The 11,660-nt window shown below is 39.0% G+C and overlaps 1 protein-coding gene across 1 annotated transcript; it reads left to right on the top strand.

Annotated features, from left to right (window-relative positions):
- The first annotated feature begins 771 nt into the window (after window positions 1–771).
- adgrf3b (adhesion G protein-coupled receptor F3b) lies at window positions 772–11,655 on the top strand. Its single transcript, XM_076037722.1, has 17 exons — window positions 772–1,135; window positions 2,961–3,021; window positions 3,199–3,211; window positions 3,393–3,545; window positions 3,833–3,985; window positions 4,106–4,167; window positions 4,255–4,313; window positions 4,840–4,964; window positions 5,308–5,538; window positions 6,838–7,074; window positions 7,211–7,351; window positions 7,451–7,650; window positions 8,050–8,235; window positions 8,477–9,787; window positions 10,016–10,057; window positions 11,098–11,127; window positions 11,205–11,655. The coding sequence occupies exons 1-17, from the start codon at window positions 1,068–1,070 to the stop codon at window positions 11,271–11,273; spliced, it is 3,141 nt and encodes a 1,046-aa protein (XP_075893837.1). The 5' UTR covers window positions 772–1,067; the 3' UTR covers window positions 11,274–11,655.
- Window positions 11,656–11,660: the final 5 nt, after the last annotated feature.

Here is an 11,660-nt window from a genome sequence, read left to right as displayed (position 1 = left end):
CAGGGCGAGGCAGTAGATATTTCCAATAAACAGATATGGATCTCTGGTGGCGCAAGGTCTAAATTCAAATATTCAACCAGGGGTTGGCACACTCTACATGTTGCATGGTGTCTGGGGTTATTGACGCTTTATCAAGACCCCCAACACCATGATCATGTTTAGATCAGACAGAAAGCGTGGAAGTGGATTTTCAGTCGCTGGCTCTAACAAAGACACATCCTCAATGAAATGATGGTTGAACCACAGACAGCACCATGACACACAGAAACAGCTTTGTCTGCCACACAACTCTTGGCAAAAAAGTAATAATAATGGACCGTGTGTTTCCTTTTGGAGAGTCTGGTATGCCATGTGTATTTGCAGTATTCCGTAATGTTTCCCTTTTACATTTCCCCTATTATATAGGTGAATTTTCTTTATTTTAGATTGACAAGCTTTTTCTTGTGCCTTTTAATTTTCTTAATTCGAGCAACTGCACAAAAGAGTGTATGGACCACGTTGGCATGCACGATTGGAAAATAAAAATTTTCCTTTTTATTCGAGATTAGATGAACTACATTTTGCAGAGATAAAGATTTTGAAAAAGTTGCTATGACTAGAATTTCATACAAAAAGGTCATCCTTTCATTGTCTTGTATACAGTTGTCCATGAGTCAATATCGGGAATCTCACCTACAGTATTTTTTTTACCGTCCAAATTTAATTTACCTCACAACAAATGTATGACTTGTTAAAAAGAGAGAGAGAGAGAGAGAAAAGAAAAGGGTCCCTTGCTCCTGAAACCTCAAGGAAAAAACTGGGATCTTCGACACTGAACAGTGTGACCTTTTGAGGGACAGTGTTTCATTTGGTAGACAAATCCTATGGAAAGCCAGAAGGTGCTGTAAATGTCCCAACAAGTCAATCCAAATAAAGACATGCCATTCATGCAAATAGTCGGTCTCCACAAAGTCAGGACATTGGTAGTTCCACAACCTAATTCTGTCGAGCCTGATCGAGCTGTCTGGCAGTGTAGCTTACTTTCTCTTTTGTGATAGAATTTATAGTAATGGAATACAATTACATTTATGCTTCATAAATGCCACATGGGTGACTGGGCCAATCATCTGCATCACACAACCATTGTAAAACCAAGGTAAGCATTTTACTTTCATTACTCCTATTGGGAGAAAGGTTAGCTGAAGTTACATATTATATATGCCACTTAAATATTAGATGATGATGTTTGAGGTTTACCGCTCACTTCCAAATCAAACAATTTTTTTCCGAACACACATATTTTGCTGCAACATCATCTAAATGCAGTTCATTTATATTACTTTAATGTAGGCATGTTCAGGCATTTCCACAGGTTGCCAGAGGGTAATGGACTCTCTCCATCATAGTCTTGCCTACACACCGTTGAACCCAAATAACATTAATACTAATACAATTTTCTAAGTTGAAGGCAGTTGGGTCAACGATTTAATGTAGTTAAATGAAGAGATCCAGCACTTTGCTCTTCTGCCAATAACGATCAATCAATCAAATTGTATTTGTATGGCCCAAGTTTGCAAATGCAATTTGACTTAAAGGGCTCTGCATTCATGACAGATACAACATGCCCTTAGATAAAAAAAAAAAAAAAAAAAAAAGCTAAAGAAAACTGAACTAGTTTGTTGCTGCTGCCATTGTATAGCTATTTATAGCTTTAGTTATGAATGGTATAGCTTAGTGTTTCGTGTTTAACACGTGCATTTGTTGAGATAGAAGAGTCTTGCAAGGTAAATCCTTCACAATTTACAATACACAGTGTTGACCCAAAAGCCTTTCTTTCATTTTTTTTTTTTTTTTACCCTTAACCGCTAACCATGCAATCTGGGTGTTGTGATATTATTACACATGGTTTCCATACAGAGATTTGCAACACAATAGCACTAACTTTTAGCATTTTTGGCGTTCATTTAGAGTCAGTAGTGCTCAGTCTTGGCTTTTACATGGCAACATTAGCATGGCTCTAAATGTAAAATGTAATGTATATTCATCATTATATTTGTCATTTATAGTAGCGTATTTGCCTTCTTCTGGCTGTTTCTCTTAGCTGCACAAAAGCATTTGCCTGTTTCAGGAGGCTCACCACCATTCTGCTGCTTTACTGTTATACAAGCTAATGTCAAAACCACTAGTTAAATGAAGTGTGACCAAACTATGACAACTGACCAAGCTGGAAACCAAAGGACAAAAATAAAAAAATGAGTTCACCTACGCACAATGACCATTGTTATGAGAAACGGCAATCTGCCAGTTTTATGATGCCCTACTTCAAAGTCATGCAAAGAGCAAGGGCTCCACTCACTTTGAAAGGCAAAACAGCTCAATATAATGATGCGAGGGGGCCGCCACTGAGCTAACTCCAAGGATGGGGTGTAAAAATATATTTATGAGCTGCTGTATAACACAGGAAGGGAAATTAGTCTGTCAAGTAACAGAACAGTCATTCATCAAATGTCAACCGAGGCCTTCCACAAAGGTTTTTGCGAACACCTCTGTCATTAGATGCAATACTTATGAAACTGCTACATTGTTGTATTTCTGTGATCCTTCTGTGTGTGTCACGACTGCGGGGACCAAAAAAAATATTAGCATCTGTTAGCATGATAGTCGTCAGTATTCTCGAAATTCCAAATCTTCATGATTTAGTTGCAGTGCAAAGTGAAAAGCAACAACATTTAGATTAGATGTGGACTCCATCATCTGTGATAAGTTCCTTACCTTTTTTGTTTTGTTTTGTTTTTGTTTTACTTGGTTGTTAATTGATCCATGCAAAACATTAAGAATGTCTTACCAACAAGAGCCATGACTTTCACACAAACACTGTTGCCAAATAGCATGTTATAGAATCAAGTGGAACTATGGAGATTGTCATTGTTTTTCTTTATTTGTAATTGATTTAAACATGATTTGTTTTTAATCACGGCTAGAGTACTAATGTGGTCCAAGCTATTTCTAATCCTGATTGGAGCTCTTAATATCTACAGCCAGGTAAAAACGTTTTTTCACTCTAATCTGTGTGTTTTAGATTTGATAAAAAAAAAAAAAAAAAAAAAAAAAGTGTTATTTCATGACCTGTTCATACTATTATCTGTTTTAAAATACTAGCCATCATAAGAAACATAAATTTACAATTTAAAAAGCGTATTCTTGATTTTTCCATTGCAGGTCATTGGAGAGGGTAAGTTATCCGACACGGATATTTATTATGGTGATCAAACCCTCAAAATTGATTTTCATTGAGGAAGGAAGTTTGGAGCAAGTTTTGCAGCGACATTCTGCAGTGTGTGTGTGTGTGTGTGTGTGCGCGCGTGCGTGTCTGTGTGTGTGTGTACCATTATCTTCTTTTTTTTATATGACAGATGTCTACGTTGCTGAGTTGGTGGTGGAGAGCAATGACAGTGTGCCTTCCAACACTGTCCTTTTAGCGTTGAAATTAATCACTGATCTCCAAGTGACTGACAGCAATGGAGTTTCCAACATCGTAACTGTAATGGACAGTGGACTGGTAGCAGGTACCATGCCCCTACATTTACATTTCTCTTTCGTACAGAACTGATGTTTAGCACTGTTCATATCAAGTTAATTCACATCATTATAATTAAAATTCTGATGAGTTATCATCATTATTGTTAAGATTAATATTATTTTTCTACTCACTCATTCAATCACCAACCCATATATTTTTTGTTTTGAGGCTGCTTTGACTTGGCCCATTGAGGGCATTGGGGATGACTAAGAACCTTGAAAAGAAAAGAAAAGATGATGTACCATTTTTTCAAAGCAATTTCTTGACCTCTAGAGTGTTTGATTGTTGGGATAAAGACACAGTGCAACTGTTCTCTCGGCTACGTCTGGAGTGACGAAGTTTGCTATAAGTACCAATGCTGCCGTGACACTCCGTGCAACAAGAACATTTCTCAAATTCAACCACTCTGCGTCGCCAAAGTCAATGGTAATAACCAGCCAAATCCACATTTTGTTTTCAACTACCATACCTGCATTTTGACGTTATACAAAATACATTTCTTTTTCAACTACAAAAAGTCTGACGTCACATTTGTCTTCAATGCAGTTTCCATTATAGGGTCCATAACGCTGAAGGACAGCTCCTGGAGTTCCATCGAAACAACATCAGTAGGCAAACACCTCACCAAAATGAGCAATTTCCTCAAAATAATGCATTCTTCTACATTAATGTTTGACCAATTTCGGTTTTCAAAGCTTTCCAGTTCCCTCGAAATCCTAAATGGATTTGAGTCCCTGAATGTAACAGGCCTGAGGTATTGTGCTCTGTCTCATGAAGTTCAAATAAACGTGTCAAGATGGTTCATGTGTCTGAGGTGCTTTCAGTCTCAAAAATAAATGTTCACATTCTGTCCTCAAACAACGTATTGATTCCTATCAGAAGACACACAAAGGTAACAAGCGGCACGAAATGCAACGAGGTGCAGGGAGGCAGGAAGCCGACTGATTTGAATCTATTTGTAATTGTTGTGAATGAAGAACGTTGACAGAGGGATGCATTATATGCATTATAAAATAAAATGTAAAAATAATCTGATCCAAAACAAGTGAAGAATTTGCTGAATTTGTTGCACAAAAGTAGATCACAGACAGTTAAAGTCACCAGAGGTAATCGTGAAGGATTCGGGATGCTATTTCTGGAGCTCCCAGTTTCTGCCTTTTACTGACAATTCTATTTTGCGGGGCTCTAAAATGATTCCAAAACACATTTCATTTCAATGTATTTTTTTTTTTTTTTTTTTTTTCAAAATTAACTTGTGATGTGTTCCTTAATCCTAAAAGGCCAAGCGGAAACGTTGTGGACTTTGAGGCCGCGGTTGCTGTCAAGTTTGCAACTTCAAGACTTCTGGACATCCTGAAGGAGCTTGAAACCAAACTGGATGCTAAGGTCAAAGTCAAAACTGAAGGTCAGTCAGAGAACGTGGCTGTTCATTGATTCTCAGACAAGGCCATTCTCAAAAAACAGAAATCTTTTTAATGCCTTGAAATTAAACTTTACTATTTAATTTTTTTATTTTTTTTTTACAGCAGTTTTTTATCATTCAAGACTCTTTTTTTTTTTAGCAGTCCTATTGTGCTGCATCTCCATGCAACCTGTCCAAGCAATGTATGCATTTTGGGCAAGTCAGTTGTATCAATATATGATTGACTGGCATTAACCTGTTTATGGTTCAGCTCTGACTAAAAATGCTCCTATGAAAAACTGCTATTTACATTCTTCTCATTACACTGAGGGTGCATCTTCCGCAGGAATGGTCACCATTGAGTCTCCTCAGACCACAGTGTGCTACCAGTCCTCCCCGGTGCTCAAGTGCACACTTGAGGAGGAGTCCGACGGCGCCAACTGGAACCTGAGCACAGGGTTCCGAAATTTTGAGTTAAACAAGGGCAGCGTGGTGCGACTCAACAGCAGCTGCTCCACAGACAAGTACAAGTCATGTCTTGCAGTGACGCTCCATAACGTGACGGGCAGCTGGGCAGGTAAATGTCGAGCACACATTGTTTTGATATGTCACTCCAATCAGTAGTGATTTAAAACTCTCCTTGTTAGATTCATATAAATGCTCTTGAAGTAGTTTTTGGGATAATTTCCAGGGTTACTCCATAGATTTGTTTTAGATGTACGCTACCGTTCAAACTTTTGGGCTCACTGACTCATTTCTGCATTGAACTCCAGTGTAACCAGATTGACGAAATAAGAAATAATGATCTTGAATACTCTGCGGTCATTATGAGTGCACGGAAAGCAGTTAAGATGGGCTTAACAAGTATGGGGAACATTTTGGCAAGTGATTGAAAGTGATTGAGAGAATTCCAAGAGTGCAAAAATCTGCTTGAAATTCTGTTTGAAAGAGCCTAAAATATAAATCATGATGCTTTGTTTTCTCTTTTATGCCAAAGTGCACACAACTAAGTGTGATTATAAAACAAACTTTTGTTTTAGAAATATTCACTTTTTTTTTTAGCAACTTTAAAGCATTCAACTTCTGTAGTGATGGTCGCATATCGCAAACTTGATATTCATTCTCTAAAATTTTATATCATTGAAGGCAAACAACTGTCAAAGCCATCCCATCATGTGTTCTGCACATTCTTACAAATTTACCTGCACTAGTAATGTTCTCAGAGCATTCCAGTCGATTATTTCATTAAATTGTTTACAATGTTGTTGGGATTACTCCATAAAAGTAATCCAACTACTGACTACTCCTTTAGAAAGTAATCTGATTACTTCTTTAACGACTTTGTTTCATAAGTAATCAATTACTAAGTACTTCAGTACTTTAAATATAAAATAACTCAGTGTTTTGGAATGAACTTTATTAAAAAGCAAATCAAAAGATAAAAGAGCTCTCCTGTGCAGAGTACTTCTGACTTATTTGTAAATATGGCTTTCAACAATTTATGAGGTTCGATCTCGGTCTGTGACATTGTTGTTTTTGGATGTTTTTCTATTTTTTTATAATAACACATTTTTGGCTTGCAAAATATTTCAGTAAAGTAATGGAATCATTACTTGATAAAGTAATTCGGATATAATTACCAGTTTTTCCACAGTAATCCCGTTACTTTACTCTGTTACTCAAAAAGTAGTTCAACTACAGTAGTGGATTACTTTGTAATCGATTACTCGCCAACACTGGCTGCTCATTATGGAGTTCAATGCAGAAATGCTTCAGTGACCCCAAACATAACGGCAGAGTGAGTTAGTGATGCAACTTTCCTCACTCACTTTTCTTTGTATGTAATTTAAAGCTGTTACGTTCATGTTAATTGCAGGTGTCTATGTGTGTGGCTTCACTAACGGAGCCGTCATGCACACAGCAAAGGCACAACTGAAGGTGGCACTGCTTCCTGACACAATTACATTGAAGATCAAGCCCCTGACTGCAGACTGTTCCCAGGGTGATGAAACTGTGGACGTCGATGTCACTGCCACCATTTTAAACAGCACAGAAAGTTTCACTGTCTGGTGGAGTTACATGGACGTACGGATGTCAAATGTACTCAACACATGTAAGAAAAAAACAAAACAGAATCTGTTTCCAGATGCATTATGTTCTGCCTCACCCTGTAGCACCAGTGCGAATAGAAATTCACAAAGTTCCACCACATGACTCGCTCACATTGTAACATTAATCTGCTTTCACAGCTGAAGAAATGGGCCTTGTCTATGCCTTCACTGCTCCTGTCAGCTGTAAGAAAACCAATCAAGCGCAATCAATCGACGTCACATTTCAAAACAACGCGAAACAGAAAAAAAGTGCGAGAGTGGATATCCCAGTGATATATGGTATGACGTTGTGGTTCTGTCAAATATTTTGGAATTTCACTTGCCTTCGGTCACTTCTGTGACATTAGTAAACTAATCTGACTCCTTGGTGTTTTCAAGTCGGTGAAAAGTTTTGCAGTGAGGAGGATCTAAATGGAGAGCTTTGGCCGAAGGCCCCAGCTGGAGATACAGTCATTAACAGAACATGTCCCCATGGCCGGGTTGGCTACAAGTCACGCACGTGTGAAGGTTCTACATGGCAACCAGTGTTTTCCAAATGTGTCAACCAAGAACTGAGCGAAGTTGCAAATAATGCCGACGTGAGTATACGTGTTATGAAAGTCAAAGGGTCTTTGGTTTCTGGGTCAGCTTCAGGGGCTTCAGCGCGGTAATATATGGTTAGGAGTTGTTCCTATAGCTAAAATCAGGAATACAATGATCAGTTCCTTGTAGATACAAAAGGAAACATTGATTTCACTTTTCACCATTGGAAAATATGTGAGTTTAAAGTTGTTCTGGCTTTTAGCGGGTCTCTCAGTTCGTTTTATGGTTTTCACCTCCTACCATTTTAAAGACAAGAAACCTCTGTACTTATTTGAGCCCAAGTACGGTCCTGAGGCACCTCGATATGTGATTTCAGTGCTCTACAAATTAAAGTTGATGGATTGATTGCTGTGTATGAATGTCTTCAAAATGTAAATGTCCTTCTTTCTCTCCAGAACTTTCTGATGGGACTTAATGCTACCCAGTCAATGGCGATTGCTATATTTCAAGGGCTTAGGAACAGCTCTACGTCCGATGATGACCCCAGTGAAACTATGGCAGATATCGATGAGTCTATCAATGTTCTGGATGTGATGGCAAGGGCATCGGGAAATGTCAAATTGGAGGAGGACCTCTTTCCCGTAAGACTCACGCTTTTAGCGTCATCAATGTCAGTTTTTAGTACTATTTAGGGCCACAACTACAAAGGGATGGCAGTGCTTTTACAGGCAGAAAGACCCTATGTAAATAAGACAAAAAACATTGTGCCCTATGCACAGAACACATGGAAAGAAAGACTATCATACAGATTTTAACCTAAACCTACAGTCATATCTTTCAATATTAGACTTTATTTGTAATTTATTTGTGCTTCTCTTTCAGGATTTTCTTTATGCCTCAAGTAACATTTTGAATAATACATGGGATGGGGTCAATGATTCAACTGTTTACCATATGTCATCAAACTACCTCCAGTCTGTGGAGGACCTGGTGAAGAACATCCATGTTAACAAAAGCAATGGATTTGACAGTCAAAACTTACAGCTGAAATTCTGCCAAGATACCGCCTGTAACGTTACTGTCTACGATGTGGCTGTGAGCCTGAGCAAGGCTGGAAACAAAGGCATTTTGAAAACAGTGGCAGTGAAAAATCTGACGGACAAGTTGAGAAACAATTTTGACCAAACGGTGGAGACTACAATGGTGGTGTCAGCCACACTTGAGGGCATCAACGGTTCGCAGCAAGAAATCAGTCTGGACTTTCCCAAAGACAGATTGCCTGGATGGAAACCCCTTTGTGTCTTCTGGAATACCAAATACAGGGACTGGTCCGATGCAGGATGCACAGTTAAAACTAGCGATAATCACCGCACCGTCTGCAGGTGCAACCACCTGACTTCATTCTCTGTGCTCATGGCCAAGTCGGATATTTCCACCCCGGATCTGAACCTCATCACTTACGTGGGCCTTGCCACGTCCATCTGCTCGCTTCTGATCTTCCTCACTGTTGAGTTCCTGGTGTGGTCAGCCGTGGTGAAAACCAGTCTTTCACATTTCCGCCACACGTCCCTGGTGAACATTGCCACGTTCCGCTTGTTGGCCGACTTGTGTTTCTTGGCTTCCACTGCTCCTGAACGTCTTAGCAGTGACTCTTGCCTGGTTTTGACAGCGTGCAAGCACCTCTTTTATTTAGCCATGTTCAGCTGGATGCTGTGCATGAGTGTCATGCTTGTTCACCAGCTCATCTTTGTCTTTGAGACACTGCGGAAACGAGTCTTCATGTTCCTGTCCAGCATTGTAGGCTACGTCTGCCCCATACTCATAGTGGGGAGTAGCTATGTGTATAGCAAGTACACTAACAAGCCCTACCACAATTCCAAAACTTGCTGGCTTGTTTTTGAAAAACTCTTGGATGGCTCCATACATGCTTTCATTCTACCAGTGGGAACTATTATGTTGACAAATATTTTCTCCATGACAGTGGTTATTCTTACTCTGATGAAGGCCTCTGTCCCAGACAGTAGTATGGCAGATGACAGAGAAACAGCAAGGAGCATCCTTAAAGTGGTTTGTTTTCTGACACCCGTGTTTGGAATAACTTGGATTATTGGCTTTGGACTGCTCATGCTAGAAGAAAGCAGCCCACTCTTTACAGCTGCTAACTACCTCTTCACCATCCTCAATTCTTTTCAGGTAAGTTTGTATTTACCGTATTTGAAATCAAGGGGCGGGGGGGACTGTAATTTGTTTGTTTTGTCAATAGTTCGTTCAGATATTTCCACAGAACAACACAGTCCAATGCCAGTAATAAAGTCAGTGTCACAAGAAAAAAAAATATTGCTCGCAGTCGGACAAATATCTGTAATCATTCTGTGTATCTGTTTTGCCTTTTTTGGAATTTTCTTGTTGTTTTTCTTGCAGGGCCTGTTTATTTTGCTTGCGGCATTTTTTACTGAGAAGAAGGTGAGTCATCTTATCAACTGGAAATAATAAAGTGTGGCCTATCACTCAATGAAATAGTCATTGTAGTGTATTTAAAAGAGAAATCAGTGTTCCCCGATGTTGGACCACTATTCCTGGAAGTCAGAAATGATGGATAGCTTTGGGTTTTTGATTGAGGGTTGAGATGAGTTGCTATTAAATGAAAGTGAACTCGACAGAGCTGTGCTGCCATCTATGTTATTTCATTCAACATAAGTTACCCACTGTTTGATTCATTAAGTCAAAGCACGAGCACCACTCCACACTAGAAAATCAATCTTCGCCATTCTAGATGAAGAAGATGGTTATTGGCAGATCAGGCAAGATGAGCCATCGTCAGAATTGTGCACCTTCAACACACCACTTCCTCAGACCCCCTCCCAAGTCAGTCTCTGCTACACATTGTGAGCATCAATGAGGTTTTGCTGAAATTGAAAAAGAGTTGCTTGCTGTAGTCTTTGCTGCCAACCAGTGAATCTTTGGCACGCCAGGCCGTATTTCTGTGCATTTTTTAGAACATTTTTTGTTGGTTTGCAAAAGGGGGCCTCGGCCAGATTCTCATGCTGTTTAGGGGGGCCGTGGTGCGGAAAGGTTAGGGAATCCATGGCTTTTGGGACTATCTGATAAAATGTCCTTTATCCTGATGCTAAACCTGCCCAATCTCACAGTTTGTAAAGTAATTCAGAAAGTGATCCCAGTGGAGCTGGTGACCAATCATCTTCCATTCACCAGCTATGACATGAAATCAGCCACAACAGTCATCATTTCATATATATCTAACTCCCTCCCGGAAGTAGCGCAGTAACATCGCCACAGGATCACCAACAAAAGGGTCTGGCATGTTCACCACGCTAAAACCAGCAGTGAGAGAGAAACACTTGGCAACAATTCACCTTAGCAACCTCCTTTGAAATAGGTCCCTGATCTATGTAATGCAAATCAGATTAGATGTTTTTGTTGTTGTTGTTGTTATTTACAATAACGTAATAAAGTTTTCTGTCTTTTTTATGTGACGTAATTAGGTGAGAGAGGAGCTGAAAAAGATCATAATGGTGAGTATTTCTACGTAATTGCAGTATCACAAAGTGATGAAAAATGCTCCTTGTAATAGTTTTGCCTCTCTCCTCAGCTTAAAATGAACAGGAATGAAACCAGCATTAGCCATTCTACGTTGATCTCACCCACCAAGGAGAAGTGAAAACACAGTTCAGTTTTTGTTATGAGTTTTTGTTTGTTTATTTTACTTTTGTGTACTTGCTCCATGCTTGAATACATATTTATTAGAACATGCCTGAATCAAACCGATAGGTGCATTCTTTCCACTGAGGAGTTTTGAATGTGTACAGAAAGAAATGTAGTTTTCTTGGTTGGATACCGTTAAATTAAAAATCACATGACGCAACTATATTCATCTTAACTTCAACATTAAATATGTAATTGCTTAAAACACATTTTGTGTGGGTTTTTTTTGTGTGTGTTTTGCATTGTCCATAGTTGAGAGATTTCGATCTAAACAACAGAATTATAAGATATACTGTATTTAGAGGAGATTAACTCCACATTACAAATAAAAGTTTAGTCGAGT

This window comes from Nelusetta ayraudi, unplaced genomic scaffold (genome assembly GCF_046127955.1).
Source record: "Nelusetta ayraudi isolate G7.1 ecotype Tasmania unplaced genomic scaffold, CSIRO-AGI_Nayr_v1 ptg000052l, whole genome shotgun sequence".
Taxonomy (NCBI): domain Eukaryota; kingdom Metazoa; phylum Chordata; class Actinopteri; order Tetraodontiformes; family Monacanthidae; genus Nelusetta; species Nelusetta ayraudi.
The sequence above is the reverse complement of the archived record's forward strand: the minus strand, read 5'-3'. Positions and strand labels throughout refer to the sequence as shown.

Coding starts and splice junctions, on each gene's coding strand:
- adgrf3b (XM_076037722.1), top strand. CDS start 1,068: ATGCTTCATAAATGCCACATGGGTGACTGGGCCAATCATCTGCATCAC. Junction 3,546..3,832: donor GGACAGTGGACTGGTAGCAG/GTACCATGCCCC, acceptor CTTGACCTCTAG/AGTGTTTGATTGTTGGGATA. Junction 11,128..11,204: donor AGCTGAAAAAGATCATAATG/GTGAGTATTTCT, acceptor CTCTCTCCTCAG/CTTAAAATGAACAGGAATGA.